Consider the following 27,175-nt stretch of genomic DNA (forward strand, 5'->3'; position numbering starts at 1 on the left):
AAACACTACATTTAGAAGAACCACAAATTAAATTTTGTATGGCATCAAAAATAATTCATTTAAAATATATATTAGCTTGGGGAAGGTGTTACTCTCTTGTCCCTTACCCACTTGCCTACACCTGAAGAAGTCAGCTTTTGAACCTTCTCTTCAGTCTTACATTGTTAATGTTTGTTTATTCCCCTAGTCATTTAATCTTTAAAACTTAGTCAATTTTGATACTTTCTCTAAAAATTTTTAGTGCCAACCAGCAAGATATACTGATTTTTCAAATCCCTTCTCACATTCATTCCTTCCTTCTAATTCTGTTCCGATTTTACTTAACCTCTCTAAGTCTCAGCTTTCTCATTTATAAAATAGGGATAATAATACCCAAATTTTACATGGTTAGTAAAATGTGTTTAACACATAATCCGGCACAAAAAATGTCAGCTGATACATTATATTAATATAGTCAAGTAGATAAAAGAGTGGATTTAGAAGACTCCTCCCAACTCAAGCCTAGAATGCTGTAATCCACTGTTGTTAGGTACCGTTGAGTTTGTTCAAACTCACAGCGACCCTGTGTACAACAGAACAAAACACTGCCTGGTCCTGCATCATCCTCATAATCGTTGCTATGTTTGAGCCCATCGTTGTAGCCACTGTGTCAATCCATCTCATTGAGGGTCTTCCTCTTTTTTGCTGACCCTCTATGTTACCAAGAATGAGGTCCTTCTCCAAGGACTGGTCCCTGCAGATAACATGTTCAAAATATGTAAGACAAAGTCTTACAACCCTCCCTTCTAAAAAGCATTCTGGATTCTGGCTGTACTTATTCCAAGAAAGATTTGTTTGTTCTTCTGGCAGTCCATGGTATACTCAATATTCTTTGCCAATACCATAATTCAAATCCATCAACTCTTCTTCAGTCTTTCTTATTGACTGTCCAGGATTCACATGCATACGAGGCAACTGAAAATACCATAGCTTGGATCAGGTACACCTTAGTCCTCAAAGTGAAATCTTTGCTTTTCAACACTTAAGAAGTTTTTTGCAAAAGAAATGCCCAATGCAATATGTTGTTTGATTTCTTGACTACTGCTTCCATGGGCGTAAAATGAAATCCTTGACAACTTCAATCTTTTCTCTGTTTATTGTGATGCTACTCACTGGTCCATTTGCGAGGATTTTTGTAATCTTTCGGTTGAGGTGCAATCCATACTAAAGACTTTGATCTTCATCAGTAATTGCTTCAAGTCCTCTTCGCTTTCAGCAAGCTAGGTTGTGTTATCTGCATATCTCAGGTTGTTAGTCTTCCTCCAATCCTGATGCCATGTTCTTCATGTAGGACAGCTTCTTGAATTTGCTCAACATACAGACTGAATAAGTATGGTGAAAGGATACAACTCTGATGCACACCTTCCCTGATTTAAAAACACGCAGTATCCTTTGCTCTGTTCGAACAACTTGGTCTATGTACAGGTTCCTTATGAGCGTGATTAAATATTCAGGAATACCCATTCTTTGCGAAGTTATGCATAATTTGTTATAATCCACAGTCAAATGCCTTTGTATAGTCAATAAAACATGGGTATACATCTTTCTGGTAATCTCTGCTTTCAGCCAAGATCCACCTGACATCAGTAGTGATATCTCTCGCTCCACGTCCTCTTCTGAATCCAGCTTCAATTTCTGAAAGCTCCCCATAGATGTACTGCTGCAGTGGTTTTTTGAGTTATCTTATTTGCATGTGATATTAATAATAATGTTCAATAATCTCCGCGTTCTGTTGGATTAACTTTTTTGAAATGGGCACAAATCGGGATCTCTTTCAGCTGGTTGGCTAGGTAGCTGTCTTCCAAGTTTCTTGACATAGATAAGTGAGCACTTCCAGCGTTGCATTCATTTGTTGAAACATCTCAATTGGTATTCCGTCAATTCCTGGAGCCTTGTTTTTCGCCAACGCATTCAGTGCAGGTTGCACTCCTTCCTTCAAAACCATTGGTTCTTGATTGTATGCTACCTCCTGAAATGGTTGAATGTCGACCAATTCTTTTTGGCACAGTGACTATATATATTTCTTCTATCTGCTTTTGACACCTCCTGTATCGTTCAATATTTTGCCCATAGAATTCTTCAACATTGCAACTCGAGGTCTGAATTTTTTCTTCAGTTCTTTCAGCTCGAGAAATGCTGAGCGGGTTCCTCCCTTCTGGTTTTCTAATTCTAGATCTTTAAACATTTCATTAAAACATTTTACTGTCATCTTGAGCTGCCCTTTGAAATCTCTGTTCAGCTCTTTTACTTCTTCATTTCTTCTATTAGCTCTTGGTACTCTATGTTCAACATCAAATTTGAGTTTCTTCTGACTTTTTTTTAATTGTGTTTTAAGTGAAAGTTGACAGTTCGTTAGCTTCTCATACGAAAATTTATATACAGTTTGGTGACCCTAGCTGCTCTCCCTATAACGTGACAACACACTCCTCTTTTCCATCCCAGATTTCCCATGTCTACTCAACCAGCTCCTGTCCCTTTTTGCTTCTCATCTCACCTCCAGACAGGAACTTCCCATTTAGTCTCATGTATCTACTTGAGATAAGAAGCATCCTCTTCACAGATATCAACTTACATCTCATACTCCAGGCTAATCTTTGCCTGAAGAGTTGGCTTCGGAAGTGGCTTCAGTTCTGGGCTAACAGAGAGTTCAGGGGCCATGTTTTTCAGGGTTCCTCCAGTCTCAGACCATTAAGTCTGTTTTTTTTTTTTTTTTACTAGAATTTGAGTTCTGTACCCCACTTTTCTCCTGCTCCATCAGGGACTATTGTGTTCCTTGTCAGGGTGGTCACTGGTGGTAGCCAGGCGCCATCTAGTTCTTCTGGTCTCACGCTGATGGAGTCTCTGGTTTATGTGGCCCTCTCTGTCTCTTGGGCTAATGTTTTCCTTGTGTCTTTGGTGTTCTTCATTCTCCTTTGCTTCAGGTGGGTTGGGACCAATTGATGTATCTTAGATGGCCCTGTGCTAGCTTTTAAGACCCCAGATGCCACTCACCAAAGTGGGATGCAGAACATTTTCTTAATAAACTTTGTTATGCCAGTTGACCTAGATGTCCCCTGAAACCATGGTCTCTAAACCCCGTCCCCGCTACTAAGTCCCTTGAAGTGTTTGGTTGTATTCAGGAAACTTCCTAGCTTTTGGTTTAGTCCAGTTGTGCTGACTTCCCCTGTATTGTGTGTTGTCTTCCCTTTCAACTAAGATAATTCTTATCTACTATCTAGTTAGCAAACACCCTTCTCCCTCCCTCTCCATCCTTTTAACCATCAAAGAATGCTTTCTTCTGTGTTTAAACCATTTCTTGATTTCTTGTAATAGTGGTCTCGTACAATATTTGTCCTTTTGCAACTAATTTCACTCAGCATAATGCCTTCCAGATTCATTCATGAGATGTCTTGCAGATTTATCATTGCTCTTTATCGTTGTGTAGTATTCCATTATATGAATATACCATAATTTGTTTATCCATTCATCCATTGATGGGCTTTTTAATGACGTTTTGCTTTCTTCAAGTATGATGTCTTTGATGTCATACCACAACTTGTCTGGTTCAATGCATCAAATCTATCCTTGAGATGGTCTCTAAATTTAGGTGGGATATACTCAAGGTCGTATTTCGACTCTTGTGGACTTGTTTCAATTTTCTCCAGCTTCAACTTGAACTTGCATATGAGCATTTGATGGTCTGATCCGCAGTCAGCCCCTGGCACCCACTCGTCTGACAGTTCTTTGTATTGTAATCCATTCAGAAATCTTAAGATCAGTGTTCCTCCAATAACCTTCTCTGACCACCTCAAACTAAATAAAGCTCTCTCTCCTTTACCATTTGTCATCTATAAATTACCTGGCATTTATAATTTATTCATCTCTAGTGTTACCTGTGTACATAAAAATAAGAGCTCCCTCAGCTTAGTGTAAACCTAGTAGGGACTATAGCTTCTTAAAAGTTCTTTTATTTTCTCGTAATGTCAAAGGCCTTAATCTTCTCTTGATTATATTATCAGTGTGGCTCAAGACAGTTTATGTAGTATCTGACTCAAACAAGAACAGCATACTATTTAATCTAGTAGTCCATAATGTTAACGTTGTTGTTTTTGTTAGGTGCCGTCGAGTTGGTTTTGACTCACAGCAACCGTATGCACAACAGAACAAAACACTGCTTGGTCCTGGGCCATCCTTACAATCATTGTTATGCTTGAGCTCATCGTTGCAGCCACTGTGTCAATCCACCTCATTGAGGGTCTTCCTATTTTCCGCTGACCCTGCACTCTGCCATGCGTGATGTCTTTCTCCAGGGACTGATCCCTCCTGACAACATGTCCAAAGTATGGAAGACGCAGTCTCGCCATCCTTGCCTCTAAGGAGCATTCTGGCTGTACCTTTAAGACAGATCTGTTCGTTCTTTTGGCAGTCCATGGTATATTCAATATTCTTCACCAATGCCACAATTCAATGGTGTCAATTCTTTGATCTTCCTTATTCATTGTCCAGCTTTCATATGCATATGATGTGATTAAAAATACCATGGCTTGGGTCAGGTGCACCTTAGTCTTCAACACTTTAAAGAGGTCCTTTGCAGCAGATTTACCCAATGCAGTGCATCTTTTGATTTCTTGACTGCTGCTTCCACGGGTGTTGACTGTGGATCAAAGTAAAATGAAATCCTTGACAACTTCAATCTTTTCTCCGTTTATCATGATGTTGCTCACTGGTCCAGTTGTGAAGATTTTTGTTTTCTTTGTGTCGAGGTGCAATCCATACTGAAAGCTGTGATCTTTGATCTTCATCAGCAAATGCTTCAAGTCCTTTTCGTTTTCAGCAAGCAAGGTTGTGTCATCTGCGTAACGCAGGTTGTTAATGAGTCTTCCTCCAATCCTGACGCCCCGTTCTTCTTCATAGAGTCCAGCTTCTCGTATTATTTGCTCAGCATACAGATTGAATAGGTACTGTGAAGGAATACAACCCTGACGCACACCTTTCCTGACTTTAAACCAATCAGTATCCCCTTGTTCTGTCCTGTTGATCTACGTAAAGGTTCCTCATGGCATAATTAAGTGTTCTGGAATTCCCATTCTTTGCAATGTTATCCATAATTTGTTATGATCCACACAGTTGAATGCCTCTGCATAGTCAATAAAACATAGGTAAACATCCTTCTGGTATTCTCTGCTTTCAGCCAGGATCCATCTGACATCAGCAATGATATCTCTGGTTCCACGTCCTCTTCTGAAACCGGCCTGAATTTCTGGCAGTTCCCTGTTGATATAGTGCTGCAGCTGTTTTTGAATGATCTTCAGCAAAATTTTGCTTGCGTGTGATATTAATGATATTGTTCTATAATTTCCACATTCGGTTGGATCACCTTTCTTGGGAATAGGCATAAATATGGATCTCTTCCAGTCAGTTGGCCAGGAAGCTGTCTTCCATATTTCTTGGCATACACGAGTGAGCACCTCCAGTGCTGCATCTGTTTGTTGAAACATCTCAATTGATATTCCATCAATTCCTGGAGCCTTGTTTTCTGCCAATGGCTTCAGAGCACCTTGGACCTCTTCCTTTAGTACCATCAGTTCCTGATCATATGTCACCTCTTGAAATGGGTGAACACTGACTAATTCTTTTTGGTATAATGACTTTGTGTATTCCTTCCATCTTCTTTTGATGCTTCCTGTGTCATTTAATATTTTCCCCATAGAATCCTTCACTATTGCAACTCGAGGCTTCAGTTTTTTCTTCAGTTCTTTCAGCTTTAGAAAGGCCAAGCGTGTTCTTCCCTTTTGGTTTTCCATCTCCACCTCTTTGCACATGTCACTATAATACTTTACTTTGTCTTCTCAAGAGGCACTTTGAAATCTTCTGTTCAGTTCTTTTACTTCATCAATTCTTCCTTTTGCTTTAGCTGCTCGATGTTCCAGAGCAAGTTTCAGAGTTTCCTCTGACATCCATCTTGGTCTTTTCTTTCTTTCCTGTCCTTTCAATGGCCTCTTGCTTTCTTCATGGATGATGTCCTTGATGTCATTCCACAACTTGTCTGGTCTTCAGTCACTAGTGTTCAACGCATCAAATCTATTCTTCAGATGGGGTCTAAATTCAGGTGCAATACATTCAAGGTCATATTTTGGCTCTTGTGGACTTACTCTGATTCTCTTCATTTTCAGCTTGAACTTGCATATGAGGAATTGATGGCCTATTCCACAGTCGGCCCTTGGCCTTGTTCTGACTAATGATACTGAGTTTTTCCATTGTATCTTTCCACAGATGTAGTCAATTTGATTTCTGTGTGTTCCATCTGGCAAAGTCCACGTGTACCGTCGCCATTTATGTTGGTGAAAGAAGGTATTTGCAATGAAGAAGTCGTTGGTTCGATCTCCGGCATTGTTTCTATCACCAAGGCCGTATTTTCCAACTACTGATCCTTCTACTTTGTTTCCAACTTTCACATTCCAATCACCAGTAACTATCAATGCATCTTGATTGCATGTTTGATCAATTTCGGACTGCAGCAGCTGATAAAAATCTTCTATTTCTTCACCTTTGGCCCTAGTGGTTGGTGTGTAAATTTGAGTAATACTCATATTAACTGGTCTTCCTTGTAGGCGTATGGATATTATCCTATCACTGACAGCACTGTACTTCCGAATAGATCTTGAAATGTTCTTTTTGACGATGAATGTGACACCATTCCTCTTCAAGTTGTCATTCCCAGCTTAGTAGACTATATGATTGTGTGATTCAAAATGGCCCATACCAGTCCATTTCAGCTCACTAAGGCCTAGGATATCGATGTTTACACATTCCATTTCATTTTTGACGATTTCCAATTTTCCTCGATTCATACTTCATACATTCCAGGTTCTGACTATTAATGGACGTTTGCAGCTGTTTCTTCTCATTTTGAGCTGTGCCATATCAGCAAATGAAGGTCCTGAAGGCTCTACTCCATCCACGTCATTAAGGTCGACTCTACTTTGAAGAGGCAGCTCTTTCCCAGTCATCTTTTGAGTGCCTTCCAACCTGGGGGGCTCATCTTCCAGCACTATATCAGACAATGTTCTGCTGCTATTCATATGGTTTTCACTGGCTAATGCTTTTCAGAAATATACTGACAGGTCCTTCTTCCTAGTCTGTCTTAGTGTGGAAGCTCAGCTGAAACCTGCCTTCCATGGGTGACTCTGCTGGTGTCTGAATACTGGTGGCACAGCTTTCAACAACACAACAGGCAAGCCCCCATGGTACGACAAACCTACAGATACATGGGGGGTAATGTTGATACAGTTATATTTTTACTTGTCTGTGACTTCTAAATACTACAGAACTTCATTCTGGGAATCAACAACTTTTCTGAAGCATGGAACTGAGCTCAAAGCTCAAAAATGCTTTCTGAATTGAATCTAGAAAACCATCAACAATTTTTCAGAAGCTAACAAGGTGCAAAGAGTAGTACTACAGTGTGGTTCTTGATTTGCATGTCTTCCTTTTTTCATTTCCCATGCCTTTACCTTGTGGCTTGGTCTCGAAACTTACCTATAATCTAAAATAGCTTTTGCATCTACTCCTGCCTCCACCAAAACTCTTACATATTTTCTTGAGTTATTATGAAAGACCATTTTCATATATCATAGTGTAGTAGTATCTTTTTAAAAAATTATACTCCTATAGTGAACAGTGTGCAATAAATATTTTTACTTTCACTTCCAGATGAGTCCTGGATATCAGGTTCTGGGGAAGAATAGCCTTTCACCACTTTCTTCTGTTGCCTGGTTGGCTTATGTTTCATTTTTGGGACATTGACCTGAAAAAAAAATTTCCACGTTGTATGAGTTTGCACTGTATTTTGTAATTAAAGACCAGTGTTGTACAACTGTCAAAACTGTTTGTTCATGGGCAATATATTCAGAAATAATAACAAAAATAAAACAGTCGAGTTAAAACACATATAAGATATGATGCACTTATGCAATGAAATTATTTAATTTTAACAGGAAACTAATTTGGCCCAAATATCAAAAATATCAAAAAGTATACAATGAAGAGATTTTGCTCCCACTCCTGACCCCTTATCTATCTAGTCTTTCCCCACTAAACAGGTAACCACTGCTATTAGTCTGTGTGTCTAGTGAAATTTTATGCATGCTCAAGCACTTATCAACATATATGCCCCCTCACTTTTCTAATTGCACTAGTTAGTACCACCTGTCAAATGTTAAATAATGTTTTTTTTTTTTGAGTTCCAAAATATTTTTATATTTTTTATTGTGCTTTATATCCACGTTTACAATTCAAGTCAGTTTCTCACAGAAGATCTTATACACACATTGTTATGCAACCCTAGCTACTTTCTCTATAATGTAACAGAACGCTCCTCCTCTCCATCCTGTATTTCCCATGTCCACTCAATAAGCTCCTGTCCCCCTCTGCCTTCTCACCTCACCTCCAGACAGGAGCTGCCCACATATCTCATGTATCTACTTCAGCTAAGAAGGATACTCCTCACCAGTATCATTTTATGTCTTATAGTTCAGTCTAATCTTTGCCTGAAGAGTTAGCTTTGGAAATAGTACAAAATAATAATATTGATCTTCATAGGGCTAGTGAGAAGATTTAAAGAATAGGTATACAGCATTCATAACAGTGCTCTATATTTGCTATATAACTGTTAGCCATTATCATTGCTACTACTAATATATTTCATAGTACAAATGGGTAATAGGGCTAATGAATTTTCTTACCCATCTGTTTAGCATCTTGGACAGAATCTTAGCTCATAACCTACTACTAAGCAGCCCCTGAAACAGAGCAGACTCTTAAGAGTCTATTGCATAAATAACCAAAATAAGTGAATCAATTAATCTAATAAGTAGAATTATTAAGAAGAATTTTTATTTCCAAGTTGAGAAAATGAATTTAAACATTCTAGTTATCTTTCCTTCCCTACAAGCTTCATTCTTGGAAACAAGCAAGCAAAAAACAGAAAACAAATTAGATGCCTGAGGATCTAGAAAAATTAAAAAAGAAACAGCACCATAAATATTCAAGTCCTAGAGATATAAAATTTTATAACATTTAGAATTCAAATCCCCATTCTCAGGTAAGCTATGTATTACTCTACAGAGTAGGTTCAAATTGGAGACTGATGAAAACTGGTGAGAAGATTATTTAAAATGACAAAGGGCATCAGCAATACAACTAGGGATATACAAAGATGTATTGTGATCGGTAACTCTTCCTAAATGCAGATGGCTTGTGTATCTATTATGTTAGAATTGTTAAAGAAGCTAATTTGAATGTTTGTTGCCAATGATTCTGAGAATGTAATAAATTTATATGCCTAATGGATGTAATTACTTTTTTTTATCACATACCATTGGAGTACGATGTCTCACTTTGGTCTGGATAACACCATCTTTTTCAAATTGTACCATATCATTAAGTGGGTCCCATGGTCGGGTACTACATATACGAAAAAGAACACCATTAGTTTAATGACTAATTAAGAACTCAGAAACCTTCTATTTTATATTAAATTTTCATTAATGATTATAAACACAGCTCTAAGATTAAGATTTGCCCATATTTAATCTACTGACCCTCAGCTTATTTTGTAGGGTAACTACTATCACGGAGTCAAGTTTATCATGAATGGAACATCAAGTTTAAAATCTCACACTAATACACACAGCTGAATTAAAAAAAAAAATTCTAACAACTGTAATTCTTGAAATGTAAGCAGCAAACTATGCCAATATATTGTTTGTAATAAAATGTTGTTAATTACTTACTCTGCAAACTTGTAATGCCATTCTCCTGTGAGTGGATCAAGTTCAAATAACTTGCAAGTCCACTCTTCATTTTTTGTTTTACGATCTCTGGCTGCTTGTCTTTGAGCTTCTTCTAAAACATACTTCTCTTGAGTAGCTTCAGTTTGGTCTTTGGCATTTATGGCTTTAGTTACCCGCTGCCAGAGTCTACGCCATGTACAAAGATAGTATTAATGAAGGATATGTTTTGTTATATAATTACCACAATCAAAACACATTTTTAAAGAAAAGCGACAGAGAATCAAATCTCTATAGAATAGGCTTGAATCCCTTGGGAAAAAATGATGCTCAGATAGGTTTCTGGCTTTAAAAAAGGTTACAATCAGATGCTTAGAATGAGTCAATATTGAAAACAAAACAAAACAAAAAAGAACAAACTGGAGCCTTGGTTAGAGAGGTACCCACTCTTAACTGGGGACTCATTTTTTTCTTGGTAAGAGAAATACATTATAGAGGTTCTTTAACATATGACAGTGAATGTTGTTAAGCCAAGGAGAAGGTAGGGCTCAAGAATCTACATTTTTAACAAGCCCCTCATGTGATTCTTAATGTACATTAAGGTTTAAGACCCAGTGACCTTATGCAGATCCATTAGTGTAATGCAGTGCTTCTCAACTGTTGTTAGGTGCCGTTGAGTCGGTTCCGACTCATAGCAATTCTCAACCCTAGATGTATAAATTATCAAGGAGCTTTTAAAATTGCAAATCATGTATTGGTATTTAAACAAATTAAAAAAAAAAAAAAACTTCCTAGATGATTCTAATCTCAGCTAGTGCTAAGAACCACTGATCTAACAGGAAAGACCACTGGAGCCCTGAAGGTGCAGTGCTTAAGTGCTCAGTTGCTAAAAAAAAGTCAGCTGCTCCACCAGCTGCTCCTTGGAAAGCCTATGGGGCAGTTCTACTCTGTCCTATAGGAATGTTATGAGTTGGAATTGACTCGATGGCAATGGGTTTGATTTTTTTTTTTTTTTTTAAGTTTTTTCTTCAGTTAAAAAAAAAGTTTTACACACACACACACACAACTGGAGCCCTGGTGGCAAAGTGGTTAAGAGCTCAGCTACTAACCAAATGGTTGGCAGTTCAAATCCATCAGCTGCTCCTTGGAAACGCTATGGGGCAGTTCTACCCTGCCATACAGGGTCGCTATGAGTTGGAATCGACTTGATGGCAACAAGATTTTTTTATACTATACATATGCACACCTATATTCACCCCTCTGAGAAGACAGCATGTTGAGATTGAAGGAACAAAAGCCTTGGAATCAGACAGACTTAGGTTGAATCTTGGATCTCTCACTTTGCAGCTAGTGAATTTAAAGTATTTTAACCTGTCTGAGTCTTGTTTCCTCATCTTTAAAATATGCTGAATTATACCCACACCATAAAAACAGTTCTACATACCTGGGCAAAGCTTAGCTCTGGATGGAAAGCATCATGTGGCTAGGGCTGAAATAGACTTTTTAGAACTGGTGCATACATATTCTTCCACCTTTGACAACCTCAATTTTAAGGGGAGAAGGGACTGAATCCTCATGAGTGAGAATCATACCCATGTGGGAGGACCTAACAAGGACTAACCTGAATGATGTATATAAAGTACCTAGCATAGTATCTTTTACACAGAAGTACCCTTCTCCTAACACAAAAAGATATAGTAAGGATAAAACATATAATGTACATATAATATTTCTGGCTCAGTAGTATAAATGTCTTATCTAGCAAGAATTTCATGACTTCAAGAAGAGGAACTATGGCCTTAGTTATTACCGAGCTAATGCCAAGTCCTTTAGAAGCCAGCCCATCCAATAGCATAATTCTTGTGTTTTACAGAACGGAATAAAAAGGACGTTCAGTACCACTCCCTGCACTTAGAATTCTACATGCACAAACCAGGCTAGAAAACAGATGCCAAGTAGATACCAAAAGTCATCAGTAAGTCCTATAGCTTTGTGTAAACAAAAGTTTGTTTTTTTTTTTTTTAAACAGGTCCTGGAACAGGTGAGAAGAGAAAGGAAATGAGGGAAGTTTTATATTTGATCTGCACAAAAGCAGGGTGATTTGTATTCCATTTGACATTCACGCATACAGAAATGAAATCCTGTCATATCCCACAAACAATATGTTGCTCGGTTCAAATATAACTGACAACAGAGAAAAGTAACCACAGTATTAAGGAATTAAAAAAAATACTCTTTCATCTTCAGGAAGTTACCTGTAAAAAAAGAATATACTTACTTCTCTGATTCAAAATCTCCCTGCTCTTCAAATTTTACAGTGTGTCTTATTAATCTCCATTGCTTAATGTCAGGTGTTGGATTCCAGAAAACCTCTAAATTATCAGTCTTTTTGTCATTAATAAAAACTTCACTATCCTATATGTAAGAAAATTAAAAGTTAACATAAAGAATTCTCTTTATTTAGAAGGAGATTATATAGTACAGTATATTAAAAAAAAAAACAAAAACAAAACTTTCTTCCAGCTATTTAATTACCTGGAGTTAAACATTTCTTTAAAACAAATATAACTTGTGCTTTTTCAAAAGCCTCAATTTCTTGTCATTTTAATAAAAATATTCATTAAGATTAAACACATAATTCAACTTTTAAAGAAAGCTGCCTGAATACACCAGAAGTTCATAAGTCTTCACAAGTTTTACTTAAATTTCAAATAACTATATGCAAGGCCTCAGTAGCCATCCTTTATCAAAGTGGAGCACAGTATTTGCTGCAGATAAAATGAGATGCTGTTTACTATCTATGTGCTTAATTTATGGATAGGACAACTTTAAAGAAACTTTCTTAATATTAAAAATTTGAGCATAATCTTAGAAATTTCATTGGAAAAAGATAGCTTTATCTTTTCCCCAAATGACATTCACATATAAGTCAGTTAACAAAAAATTTTAGAGATCATACCTAGCCTCTTAAGTGAGTCCCTAGATTTAGCTTCATCTTCTCATATTTCTCATTTCCTCATAATTATCATAAAGAAAATAGCATATAGTCAGGGTTTACAGTGAGGGTGCATCTAGATATAATTGTAATATTTTTTAGTTATTTAAGCTGCTCTTGATAAAACTACATACTAAGTTTAGGTCAGCAGTGAAATCAACCAAAGCTACTGATCTCATAAACCACTATTCCTTTTCCATGTTTCTCTAAAGAAAACCTAACTCTACATGGAACCACGCCTCTTCCTTCTGAGAAAGAAGCAATATAGTGCCATGGCTAAGACTACAGGCCCTGAAGCCAGAGTGCTTCGGCTGGAGTTCTGCCTCCACAACTTACTTTGGGCAAATTTTTTTAAAGTTTCTGTACCTTAGTTTCCTCCTCTGTAAACTGGGGATAATACTTCTCCCCACCTCAGAGGGTTGTATTAAATGAGTTAATATGAGTAGTTTTTAAACAATACAGTACATACTAAGTGATATGTAAGTGTTAGCTATTTTAATTGTTTTAAAGTTTTGAAAAGAAAAAAAATTATACAAAACCGAATATTTTAAAACACCACCAAGACCAAAATATGTTATTAAGCTGAAGCTTATGTTGAATAGTGATGCTTTTAGCAATGAAATAAGTATGCTTTTAATTTTACAATGTGCTTTTTATTTTTTTTTTTCACAGAATGAAATTTGTTTTGAAAAGCTAGCATATAAAAATACTTACCCAGTGACCTTCCAAAGTAGCGAGGACTTCTTTTCCCAATTTAAGTTTCCCTGATATTTGATTAACACAATCACTACTACCTAGAAATGGCTTTTAAGAAAGAAAATGTTGAAGAAATATTTTAATTTTAACTTATATTTACATGCAATGCAGACAAACCAAAAAAAGTAATTTTACAGTCATAGTGCTCTTGCATTATATATAGTACCCAAATGGTGATACACTGATTCAAATTTTGCCAGGAATGTTAAATAAGAGGAAATTTGAATTTGTTGCTGTGGAAAAAGGTAACAACAGACTATGTAAAATCCAAATAAATAAGCATACTGAGAAAGATCACAACGATATAACTGACTCATGTCCCGTGCCTTCTGAAGTGCTGTGCTCTCCTGGCTCTCAAGATTGCACCCTATCAATGGGGCAATATGTTAAGCCATAACAGCTCAGTAAACCTAAGGGATTTAACTGATGTACTGAAAGAAAGAGTAACCTGCCTTCAAGCCAAAACAAAGTAAAATGATACCCAACAACAAAAAAAAAAAACTCCAAAAAAATAAAATTAGAAGGAATATACTTTGAGTTACTGTATTACCTTACTGATGTCTCTCCTTGGAGACAAAATGTTGACGCTTCAATCTAACCCTTAAAGGTGTCATAAATTACTTAAGACCTCTTTGGTCATGACTCTCAAACATCCAATAATTTGCTAAGATTAAAAAAATACCATACAAAGGGTACTGCACCAAATACTTCAAAGAGCTCTTTTTTGTTAGAAATGAAGTCGCTCATCAGCTGGATATCAATACAGAAGCAATTCAGTAATAAATACTAAATAGTTCACAGACATTTTTATCTGAACATAAAGCACTGTTCCACACCAACAATTAACACTATGAAGAGGTCTCAAATTTCCCTTTTTCACTCTAAGGCAAACAGTATTTTCCAAAGAATATGCCCACTCCCCGCCCACAGTCCATGTGATATTTATTTATTATTCAATAAGACCCTGCCACTCTTCTGCTGAGAAATGGGGTCTATATCCCTCCTCCTTGAATCTGGGTAGGCTATGACTCTTCAACTAAGAGACAATGGTGGACATATTGTGACTTCTAAGGACAAGTCATGAAAGGTGTCTGATGTGGCTTCCTCCTTGCTCACTAGTATACTTGGACTTGGAGCCCTAAGCTGCCATGTGAAAAAAACTATCTTGAAGCTGCTATGCTGTGGGCAAGCCAAGCCACATGTAAAGGGTATGTTTACAGGTGCTCAAATCAGCAGTCCTAGCCTTTGAGTCACCCTAGCCCAGGCACCAGACATGAAGTGATGAGTCTTCAAATCATAAGAAAAAACCAAAAGAACAAATCCACTGCCATCAAGTCTATTCAGACTCATAGAGACTCCACAGGACAGAGTAGAACTGTCCCTCAGGATTTCCAAGGAGCAGCCGGTGGATTCGAACTGCTGACCTTTTGGTTAGCAGCTGAACTCTTAACCACTGCGCCTCTAGGGCTCCCTTCCAAAGATACCAGATCCCAAATGTGGAGTATCTCCTAGCCTGAAAGGCTTCCTTACTGAGGCCCCAGGTATTATGCAGCAGAGAAAAGCCATCCCCAATATGCCTTGTCCAAATTTCTGATCAGAGAAACCATGAGGATCATAACACAGCTGTTTTTAAGCCTGCAAGTTTTAGAGTAATTTGTTATGCAGAAATAGGAACTAATAAAACTTTAGTGTAAAAAACTTTAGTGTACACATCTCAAACTCAGTTGATTCATGATTTTTGGTATTGTATAAAACGTTTTAATTTACTGAGAAATTTCTATCCAAACACTTCTTAAATCTCATATCCTATATAATACTAACAGTTTTATTAACTAAAATTAAAAGCAAAGAATGGTAACTTTGTGTTGATTTGAATTCTAAGGCTGCTGTCTTTTAAGCTATCACAAGTTTTTCACTCAGCCTTGACCTCATTCCTTATATCCCTGATCTTGTATGAGCTCTGTGTTCCTATTTAGTCCTTAATCAGGAACTAAATAGTGCTCTTTGTTCAATATTTATAGTACGACAAACAAAAACCAAACTTACTGCCGTCAAGTCAATTTCGACTCATGGTGACCCTACAGGACAGAGAAGAACTACCCCACAGGGTTTCCAAGGAGTGGCTGGTGGATTCAAACTGCCGACTTTTTGGTTACCAGCTGAGCTCTTAACCACTACACCATCAGGGCTCTTCATTTAGCTCCCCTTTAATTAGGTGACATCTTCTATCAGTCTCTACTAACCTTTAGTTTGAATTCAAGTATTGCACTGTATCCAGTTTTCTGACATGAAATACTGACTGTACCCCCAAGCTCCAGTGTCATTGTGCCATAGAGGATTCCTAAAGGAGGGGAAAAAAATGACAAAGGCTGAAGAGAGAGGGACACTAGCTAATAATAATCAGAGCTTTGTAATATAATTTCCTTCTAGAAGTCTGTAACTCAAGGGTGTTCTGTCCCACCCAATAAAAATCGTTAACATAGACATAAAGTTCATTCTACAGGATGTAGTGGATATAAATCAAACAAACAGCTCCCAAAACAGATTTTGTGGTTAAATGCTGGAGAAATCCTGGGTTTAACAAAATTAAACAGGTGTTGTGTGTGTGTATATGCACATGGGCATGCACGCGCATCACTGGATGAAGCTGTTAAGGCAACCTTTAATATGCAAAGGAAGTGTTAATTTCCAAGACAGGAACAAAGTATGCAATGTTTCCCATACTTATTTGGCTACTGAACTCTTTATTTGTAAGTTTGTGGGACTAGTGATTTAGGGAATACACCTAGGAAAAATATAGTCACAAGGGTGGACAACCTGATAAAAATCATAATTATTTCCAACTCTCATTCACAAACGGTCATCTTTTTTTTTTTTTTTCATGCAGTAAAAATGTTGCTATGAAAACATTCTCCCCTACTGCTAGGTGGATATGCCATGGGTGTCTACACTGCAAATCTATTTATTTATTTCAAATGATAAAAAATTTAATCATATATATTCTCACAAATTTGAACCACAATTTCAGGTATTTTGCTTAATGGCTATTTCAAGAACCACACATGAAGCTCCAAGAATTATGCAGCCTGAAGCTACAAGCTGGCCACTCCTGTACCTGGTAGTAGGTATCTAAATGGTATAGTGAATGGAAGTCAGAAAGCCTAGAGTTTAATCTCAGCCTTCTTACTAACTAGCTGAGTTGGTCTTGATAAGATTCTTAACCCTCTCCATTTTCTCAATTGTGAAATGAGGACGTACTATATAATTTTTATGTTTTCATGAATCACTTCTTAAAATAGAGGATTATAACCCCAAAAAATTATTTTCATGAAATTACATGGAAAGAGGGAACTAATAATGACCAAGCTGAGTGTTTAGGCTGATGCAGTACAGTATAGTTGTTAAAAGCGCAGACTGCAAAAGTAGACTGCCTGAGTTCAGATCTTGACTCCACAACATCCTAGCTGTGTGATGTTGTGCTAATTAGTTAACCTCTCTGTGCCCCCTTTTCTTCATCTATAAAATGGGGACAAGAGTATTGCCAACTTTATAGGGCTGCTGGAACTATTAAATAAGTTTATAAATGTGAGATACACAAAATAGTTGGGTACCTGCCCTGTAGTAAATGATAGTGTTTAATATTCTCATCTGTATTCTAAATAACAGGGTAAATGCATTCTTCATTAACTTAAGAAATCGTCAACTGATGATAATAAAAAAAAAATTAAAAGGCCCTGAAAAACAAAAAGCAGTAAATTAAAATTTCAAAACGGATGGTACCACAAGATGAAAATCACCTTTAAACCAAAACCAAACCTGTTGCCGATGAGTTGATTCCAACTCATAGCAACCCTACAGGACAAAACAGAACTGCCCCATAGGATTTTTCAGAAGCGGCTGGTGAATTTGAACTGCCAACCTTTTGGCTAGCAGCTGAACACTTAACCACTGTGCCACCGGGGAGATTCTGAAATAATGGGCAATTTCAGCAAATTTCAAACCCTGCACATTAAGCAAATAGAAATTTCAACATTGTCAACCAGTCTCTTCAGGCTGAAGTATATATCACAAAAAGTCTACTACAAGTGAACTAATTCAACAAAGAAAAATTCAGCAGATGGTAGCAATAATCTTAAGTGTTTATAAACTAAGGATACTTTCAAACAAAATATAAAGCAAAATCCATCAATCTTGAAGAACAGCAATTCATGACTCTATAAAGTATACTTAAAAAAGTTTAAGAAACATTTAACTCAAATATGGAAAATATTTACCTTTACAGTGAGCATATGGCATTGTCATTACATAATCTTCACCTCTGTTCAGGAAAGTTAACCGTGCTTCTCCCTCTAGTATTGCAGATAATGAGTTTCCTGAAATGAGTATCACTTATTACTTTTCACAAATTGAACCAGTTCAAAACAAAAAATACACACATATATATTCAGAACACCTACCAGACATTTACAGTAGAATGTCTTAAAAATGTCTCAATCTCTATGTGCCCCAAAATGTCTGCATTATTATGTATCTAAAACACATTTCATCTATATTCCTGTTCTTACAAAATGAGTACTTTTAAAAAGTTAGTTATATGCTTATTCCATTTTATATGAGGCTCTTAAGAAAAATCTTAAACAGGTAGACTAATAAAACACTAACTATACAGCTTAATTTGCCTATTTTGAATAAAAACTCTATTTCTTATCTGTAACTTACATTACTTAGTTAAGTCCTAAGCACCACTTATTTTTGAAATAAAAAAAATGTGCATACCTCCTCAAAATGCAATCAATAATAAAATTTCATGGTATTTTTTTCTAATCTTTTCCTCCTATGTACTTTTCTCCATTCCAAGTTTTATTGAAATATAATTTACATACAATAAAAGTGACAGTTTGATAGTTTATTAAGTGTGCAGTTTGATAGTTTTGCAATTGTATACAGCTGTATAACCACTACCAAAATCAAGGTATAGAACTTTGCATCACCCCAAAAGGTTGCCCTGTGTGAGTCTTTTCCTCCAGCCCCAGGAAACAACTGGTATGGTTTCCATCTGGTTTTGCCTATCATTTTGTATAGTTTATTGTGTTTGACTTTTGTCATATAGCATATTTTTGAGATTCACCGGCACTGTTGTGTGCACCAATTTTCCATTCCTTTTTATTGCTGAGTAGTATTTCCATAATGTGGAAATAACACAAGTTATCAGTTCACCAGTTGATGGCCATTTAGGTTGTGTTCAGTCTTAGGCTATTATGGACAACGTCGCTATGAACATTCAGCTACAAAAATCTTTGTGTGGACATATATTTTCATTTTTCATGAGTAAAATACCTAGAAGTAGAATTTCTGGCTTAGAGTAAATATGTTTAACCTCGAAAAACAGCCTGCCAGTTTCTAATAAAGTTGTTATATGATTTTCTACTCCTACTAGTAATATGTAAGAATTCCAATTGTTCCATATCCTCATGAACACTTTGTATTGCTAGACTTTGACATTTTAGTTGTTTTAATTGATGTATAATGATGTTTCATTGTGGCTTTAATTTACATTTGCCTAATGGGTAAGGAGATTGAGTATATTTTCATGTGCTTTTTTGCAATCCATATAGCTTCTTTGTTGAAGTGTGAAGAATTTCTCCAAAAGATTTTGATTGGCATTGCACTGAATCTATAAATTGGTTTGGGGAGATTTGCTATTTTAACAAACTGGATAGTCCACTATATGAACATAGTATATCTCTTCTTATAATTAGGTCTTAAATTTTCCTCAAAAATATTATGTAGTTTTCAGTTGCACAGGTCTTAAACATATCTTTCACTAAATTTATTCCTAAGTATTTGATACCATAATTTTTAAATTTCATTTTTCAAGTGTTTGTTTCTAGTTTATATAGGTAGAAACAGCACTGATTTTTGTATTATGACCATGTATCCGGTGACCTTATAAATACACTTATTAGTTGTAGTAGCTTTTTCGTATGTTCAAGGTTTTCTATATTCAAGGATCATGTAAATAGATGGTTTAACTTCATCCTATCCAATTTGAACGCTTTTTATTTCTTTAACGCTTTTAATTTCGTATTGCATAGTAGTAGTGAAAAGGAACATCCTTGCCTTGTTTCTGATCTTAGGTTGAAGTTATTCAATTTTCATCTTAAAGTATCAAGTTGGCTATATATTTTTTGTAGATGCCTTTACTCCAGCCCTAGCTTTTTTTTTTTTTTTTTAGTGATGAATGGCTATTGAATCTTATGAAATACTTTTCCTGCATCTACTGAAATAGTATTTTTCCTCCTTTATTAGATTACTATGGTGGCTCACACTGATTACTAGATGTTGAACCAATCTTGTATTCCTGAGGTAAACCCTACTTGATCATGATATATTACCCTTTTTATATACTGTTGGATTCATTACTAGTTTAAGGATTTTTGCATGTACATTCATGAGAGATACTGACTTATAATTTTCTTGTATTTGGCTTTGGGATCAGGATAATGTTGGCCTCATAAAATGAGTTGAGAAGTATTTCCTCCTATTTTCTGTAAGATGTTGTGTAAAATTGGTATTATTTCTTATTTAAATGTTTAGAGGAACTCACTGCTGGATACAACTGGGCCTGGAGTATATTTGTAGGAAGACTTTTTAATTACTAATTCAATTTCCTTAATTTTATATTTCTTTTTGGGTCAGTCTTGATCATTTGTATCTTTTGAGAAATTTGGCTATTTCTTCTAAGGTGTCAAATTTATTGGCATAAAATTGTTCATAATATTCTCTTATTATCCTTTTAATATCTGTAGGATCAGTAGTGATGTCCCCTCATTTATTCCTGAAATTGGCAATTGTATCCTTTTCTTGATCAGTCTAACTAGACATTTATTAATTTCATTGATCATTTCAAAGGATCAACTCTGGCATTCCCTGATCTTCTGTATTGTCTGTCCACTCTCTATGTTGATTTCTGCTTTTCATTTTCTTTCTTCTACTTGAGTTTAATTAGCCCCTTTTCCTAAATTACAAAGGTGAAAACTTAGGTCACCAATTTAGACTTTTCTTCTTTTCTAAGTTAACATTTACAATTACGAATTTCCCTCTAAGCACTGCTTTAGTTGCTTCCCCCAAATCTTGACATGTTGTGTTTTCATTATCATTAGGTTTAAAGTACTTCTTAATTTTTCTTGTGATTTCTTCTTTGGCCTATGGATTATTTATAAGTGTGTAACTTAATTTCCAAATGTTTACGGCTATCCTAGCTATTTTACTATTTATTTCTAATTCTATTTCATTGTAGTTGCAGAGCATTCTCTGCATAATTTCGATATTTTAAAATTTATTCAGGTGTGTTATACGGCTATGCATATAATCTATCCTGTGAGGACACCACACATATTTGAAGAATCAGGAAAATTGTGAAACTGTTGACTGTAGTGTTTTAAAATATAAATTAGGTTAAGGTGGTTGATGGTAATCTTCAGATCTTCTGAACGTCTTTACTGATACAGTAAAACCTGCAAAAGCTGAAATCTGTGTAAGACGGAAACCTGTCAGAGAAGGAAAACTATTTTCCACTAAAACAAGCGACAGGAAAGTGGTAAGACTGCACCCTGTCAAAGGCAGAAAACTTGCGAGACTCAGGTAAACACAGCAGTCCTGTTGAGGTCTGGCTCTCAAAGGTTTCACTGTATTTTGTCTGGATGTCCTACTATTTGCTGGAAAGGGTTTTAACCTCTAACTACCTTAATAGAATTATGAATTTCTTCCCTTAATTCTGTCATTCTTTGCTTCAAATATATGGAAGCTCTCTGATTAAGTGCAAACACATTTATTATTATGTATAAATTTATGCCTTTTACTTTATCTGGGAAATTTCTGGCCATTAGTTTTTAATTACTTTTTTGATTCCATTTTCCCTCTCTTATTGGAGCTCCAATTACACACATTAAATCATGGGATATAACAGACTCTTGAGGCTCTATTCATTTTTTAAAATAATTTTCTCTTGTATGTTCCACAGTGGACAATTTCTATTGATCTATTTTCAAATCCACTTACCCTTTCCTCTGACATCTCCATTCTGTTACAAAGTTCTGTGCTATTTTTAATTTCAAACATTGCATTTTTCAGTTTACCAATTTACATTTGGTACTTCTTTTTTTAACCCAATGGCTGTCCTTTGATTATTATTTTTTTCAATTTAAAGGTCTCTTGGATTTATTATTATATCTTATTCATTTTTTTTGTACTTTAGATGAAGGTTTACAGAACTAGCATCTCATTAAACAGGTAGTACACACAGTGTTTTATGACACTGGTTAGCAGCCCCACAACATGTCAACACTCTCCCTTCTCCACCTTGGGTTCCCTATTACCAGTTTCCTGTCCCCTCCTGCCCTCAGTCCTTGCCCCTGGGCTAGTGTGCCCCTTTAGTCTCGTTTTGTTTTATGGGCCTGTCTAATCTTAGGATGAAGGGTGAACCTCAAGAGTGACTTCATTACTGCGCTAAAGGGATGCCTGGGGGCCATACTCTTGGGGTTTCTCCTGTCTCTGTCAGGCCAGTAAGTCTGGTCTTTTTTTGTGAGATAGAATTTTGTTCCACACTTTTCTCCAGCTCTGTCTGGGACGTACCATTGTGATCCCTGTCAGAGCAGTCAGTGGTGGTAGTCGGGCAGAGTCTGGTGGAGGCCATGGTAGGTGTGGTCCATTAGTCCTCTGGACTAATCTTTCCCTTGATCTTTAGTTTTCTTCATTCTCCCTTGCTCCCGAAGGGGTGAGGCCAGTGGAGTATCCTAGATGGCAGCTCACAGGCTTTTAAGACCCCAGATGCTATTCACCAAAGTAGAATGTAGAACATTTTCTTTATAAACTATGTTATGCCAATTGAGCTAGATGTTCCCCGAGACCATGATCCCCACAGCCCTCAGCCCAGTAATTTGGTCCCTCAGGGAGTTTGGATCTGTCTATGGACCTTACATGACTTTGCCTTGTACGAGTTGTGCTGGCTTTCCCAGTATTGTGTACTGTCTTCAACAGAGTTATCACTTATCTATTGTCTATTTAGTGTTTTTCCATCCCCACCTCTCCCCTCACCTCATAACCATCAAAGATTGTTTCTTTTTGTGTGTAAACCTTTTCATGAGTTTTTATAGTACTGGTCTCATACAACATCTTTTTGCTACTGTGAACAATGCCACAATGAACATGAGTGTGCATATAACTATTTGTGTGACAGCTCTTATTTCTCTAGGATATATTCCTAGGAGTGGGGTTGCTGGATCATATGGTATTTCTATTTTTAGCATTCTAATAAAGTGCCATATTGTTTTCCAAAATGGCCATACAATTTGGCATTCCCCCCAGCAGTGCATAAGAGTTCTAGTCTCCCCACGGCCTCTCCAACATTTATTTTCTGTTTTTTTTTTTTTTTTGATTTGTGCCACTAATGGGGCGAGATGATATCTCACTGTCGTTTCATTTGCATTTCTCTAATGGCTAGAGATTGTGACCATTTCTTCATATTTCTCAGCCACCTGGAAGTCTTCTTTGGTGACTGTTAATTTCCTTTGCCCATTTTTTAATTGGATTTTGTTGTAGATTTTAGGAATAACCTTTGTGGGATTTGTCACAGCCAAAAATTTTTTCCCAGTCTGTAGGTTCTCTTTTTACTCTTTTGGTGAAGTCTTCTGATAAGCATAACTGTTTAATTTTTAGAAGATCCCAGTTATCTAGCTTATCTTCTGGAGTTTGTGTGTTGTTAGTTATGGCTTGTACCCTGTTAATGCCATGTATTAGGGCCTCTAGAGTTGGTCCTATTTTTTTCTTCTGTGATCTTTAGTTTTTGGTTTTATATTTAGGTCTTACATCCATTTAGAATTCATTTTTGTGTACAGTGTGACGTATGGGTCCTGTTTCATTATTTTGCAGATGGACATCCAGTTTTGCCAGCACCATTTGTTAAAAAGACTGTCTTTTCCCCATTTCATGGACTTCAGGCCCTTGTTGAAGATCGGGTGACCACAGGTGGGTGGATTTACGTCTGGGTTTTCAATTCTGTTTCATTAGTCAATATATCTGTCGTTTTACCAGTACCAAGCTGTTTTGACTACTGTAGCTGTATAGTAGGTTCTGAGGTCAGGTAGTGTGAGTACTCCTACTTTATTCTTCTTCAGTAGTGCTTTTGTGTGTCAACTAAGGTGATCATGCCATTCTTTTATTTATGTGGTAGATTACATTGATGGATTTTCTAATGTTGAACCATCCTTGCATACCTGGTATGAATCCTACTTGGTCATGGTACATAATTTTTTTGATATGATGCTGAATTCCACTGGTTAGAATTTTGCTGAGAATTTTTGCATCTATATTCACGAGCGATATTGGTCTGTAGTTTTATTTTTTGTGGTGTCTTTGCTGGGTTTTGGTATCAGGGTTATGCTAGCTTCACAGAATGAATTTAGAAATATCCCTTCCTTTTTTATGTTCTGAAATAGTTTGAGTAGTACTGGTGTAAGCTCTTCTCTGAATAGTTGGTAGAATTTTCCAGTGAAGCCATCAGGGACAGGGCTTTTTGTAGTTAAGTTTTTTTTTTTATATATAACCTTTTCAATATGTTCTCTTGTTACGGGTCTGTTCAGGTTTTCAGCATCATTTTGTGTTAGTTTGGGTAGGAAGTGTGTTTATAGAAATATATCCATTTCCTCTGGATTTTCAAATTTGCTGGAGTAAAGTTTTTCATAATACCCTCTTACGATCCTTTTTATTTCAGTTGGGTCTGTTGCAATGTCTCCCATTTCATTTTTTATTTGGGTTATTTGCATCCTGTCCTGTTTTTGTCAGTTTGGTCAGTGGTTTGTTGATCCTTTCAAAAAGCCAACTTTTGGCTTTGCTGATTCTTTCTATTGTTTTTCTATTTATTTCTGCCCTGATCTTTATTATTTTCTTACTTTTGGTGGCTGTGAGCTTCTTTTGCTGTTCTCTATTTGTTCGAGTTGTGTAGCTAATGTTTTGATTTTGTCCCTTCCTTCTATTATGGTATGTGCATCTATTGCTATAAACTGACCTCTGAGCACTACTTTTGCTGTGACCCAGAGGTTTTGGTATGATTTGTTTTCATTCTCATTTGATTCTAGGAATTTTTTTTTTTTCTGTTTTTTATTTCTTCTATTACTCAGTGGTTTTAAGCAGGGTGTTACTCAGTTTCCATGTAACTGATTTTTTTTCCCTTGCTCTTCCTGTTGTTAATTTCTACTTTGATGGCATTGTGATCAAAGAAGATACTTTGTTTATCTCAATGTTTTGGATTTTGTTGAGGGTTGCTCTGTGGCCTAAGATGTGGTCTGTTCTGGAGAATGTCCCATGTGGGTTGGAAAAGAATGTGTACTTTGCAGCTGTTGGGTGGGGTGTTCTATATGTCTATGAGTTCAAGTTGGCTGATTGTGGCCTCTAGATCTTCTATATCTTTGTTGAGTTTCTTTCCAGGTATTCTGTCCTTTCGTGAGAGTGGCGTGTTGTAATTCTCTCATTGTTATCGTGGAGCTGTCAATTCTTCTTCAGTGCTGTCAGAGTTTGTTTTTGCCCTGTCGTTGGGTGTGTAGATATTTATTATGGTTATGTCCTCATGATGGATCATCCCTTTAATCATTATATAATGCCTTTGTTTTTTATGGTGGACTTTGTTTTCAAGTCTATTTTATTTGAGTTTAGTATTGCTCCTCCTGCCTTTTGGTAGCTGTTTGCTTCTTTTTTTCCATCCTTCGATTTTCAGTAAATTTATGTCTTTGCTTCTAAGGTGTCTCTCTTATAGACAGCATATTGATGGGTCTTGTTTTTTTAATCCATCCTGTCACTCTCTGTCTCTTTATGGGTGCATTTAGGCCATTTACATTCAGTGTAATTATTGACAGGTGTGACAGGTGTGAGTTCACTGCATTCATTTTGTAGTGCTTTTTTTGTGATGCAGACATTTTCTTTGTTCCTTTTGCTCTCCTGCATTGAATTCCTTTTGTCTGTGGATTTTTTTTCCAAATCTTTTGTTTTTGTAGATTTTGTGTTTACTGAAACTTTAATGAGTTTCTTTATTTTGATGAGTAGGTTTGTTATCTTTCTTTGTGGTGACCTTGAAATTTACCCTTACCTTCCTAAGTTTGACCCAGTCTATCATTACTTGGTATCGCCTTGCCTTCCTCTCCATTAGAAAGTTCTGTATCTATACCATTTATTCCTGCTTTTATTGTTCTGACTTTGTTGTCATTTACAGACTAATCTCTCTGGCTCCCTGTTGTAAATCTTTTGGTTTTGAATAGTCCTTGAGAGTTCATTTCCTAGGTCAGTATCAGGTTGGTGCGATCCTGCATCAGGCTGTTGTCTGATGTTGTTTGTTCTCACACCGAAGGACTCCCTTTAATAATTCTTGTAAATTTGGTTTTTACATATTCTCTTCATTTCTGTTTATCTGGAAATGTCCTAACTTCACCCTCATATTTGAATGAGAGTTATGCAGGATATATTATTCTTGGTTGGCAATTTTTTTCTTTCAAGATTTTATATATGTTATCCCATTGCCTTCTTGCCTGCATGGTTTCTGCCAAGTAATCAGAGCTTTGTCTTATTGTCTCCCCTCTGTATGTGACTTTTCGTTTTTCTAGAGCTGCTCTTAGGATTCTTTGCCTTTGGTTTTAGTGAGCGTGATTATGACAAGCCTTGGTGATTTCCTTTTGGGGTCTATCCTATATGGGATTCGTTGAGTTTCTTGGATTGCTAGCTTTTCATGTTTCATGATATTAGGGAAGTTTTCTGTCAGCAATTGTTCAATGATCCTCTCTGTGTTTTCCGTTTTTTTCCCCCCTGTTCTGGAACTCCGATCACTTGCATATTTTTGCTTTTCATTGTATCCCACATCATTCTCAGGGCTTCTTCATTTTTCTTTGATCTTTTTTCTGATTTTTCCTCAATGTGGCTTCCAAGTATTTGTATTCAATTTCACTGATCCTGTCTTCCATTGTTTCAAATCTGCTCCTCTGACCCTCTACGACACTGTCCATTTCTGAAATCTTGTTGTTTATCTTTTAGATTTCTAGTTGCTGTTTTTGTATGATTTCTAGTTGTGAATTTATTTTGACATTTTCCTGTATTATTTTAAGTTCTTCCATTGTTTTGTCTGTCTCTCCCATGAATTTGTCTATTTTTCCCTCATTTTTGTCTGCTTTTTGCTTCAGCTCTCGGACAGCTCTGAATATTAGAGATGTGAATTCCTTATCTGGTAGTTCCAGTGCCTTTTCTCCTACTGGGAAGTTACCTGGTGTAGAATTTTGTATGCCTACTGGAACCATTCTGTCCTGCTTTTTTAATGTGTGTTGATATTGTCTGCTATCTTCGGGACATTCGTTATTTTCTTCATTTATTGATTGTAGATTTGCTTGTTTCATCCTGCTTTCTTGTTTTATTTGGCTATGTCTCAGCAGGTCAGCTGTGCTTTCTTTGCTGTTTGATCATGTGTGAGCATTATACTTTTTACCTCCTTGCCCAATGGACAGGCCAGTCACTTAGCTATGGTGCAGCTGGGCAGGTCCAGCTGAAGGGGAGGGGCTGGGATGGGTTGTTCATGACACGT

The 27,175-nt window shown here is 36.5% G+C and overlaps 1 protein-coding gene across 4 annotated transcripts in view; it reads right to left on the reverse strand.

Annotated features, from left to right (window-relative positions):
• The window catches only part of OSBPL8 (oxysterol binding protein like 8), a 240,632-nt gene that overhangs the window by 8,292 nt on the left and 205,165 nt on the right, over positions 1 to 27,175 (reverse strand). For all 4 annotated transcript variants that reach the window (XM_049883934.1, XM_049883930.1, XM_049883931.1 and 1 more), the window contains 7 exons: positions 17,835 to 17,933; positions 15,804 to 15,901; positions 13,519 to 13,608; positions 12,088 to 12,224; positions 9,813 to 9,998; positions 9,396 to 9,483; positions 7,720 to 7,825 (listed from right to left, as the gene is read on the reverse strand). In XM_049883934.1, coding sequence (XP_049739891.1) covers positions 7,720 to 7,825; positions 9,396 to 9,483; positions 9,813 to 9,998; positions 12,088 to 12,224; positions 13,519 to 13,608; positions 15,804 to 15,901; positions 17,835 to 17,933 — 804 coding nt within the window. The remainder of the gene's footprint in view (positions 1 to 7,719; positions 7,826 to 9,395; positions 9,484 to 9,812; positions 9,999 to 12,087; positions 12,225 to 13,518; positions 13,609 to 15,803; positions 15,902 to 17,834; positions 17,934 to 27,175) is intronic.

The sequence above is a fragment of the Elephas maximus genome, chromosome 4, assembly GCF_024166365.1.
Source record: "Elephas maximus indicus isolate mEleMax1 chromosome 4, mEleMax1 primary haplotype, whole genome shotgun sequence".
Lineage (NCBI taxonomy): Eukaryota > Metazoa > Chordata > Mammalia > Proboscidea > Elephantidae > Elephas > Elephas maximus.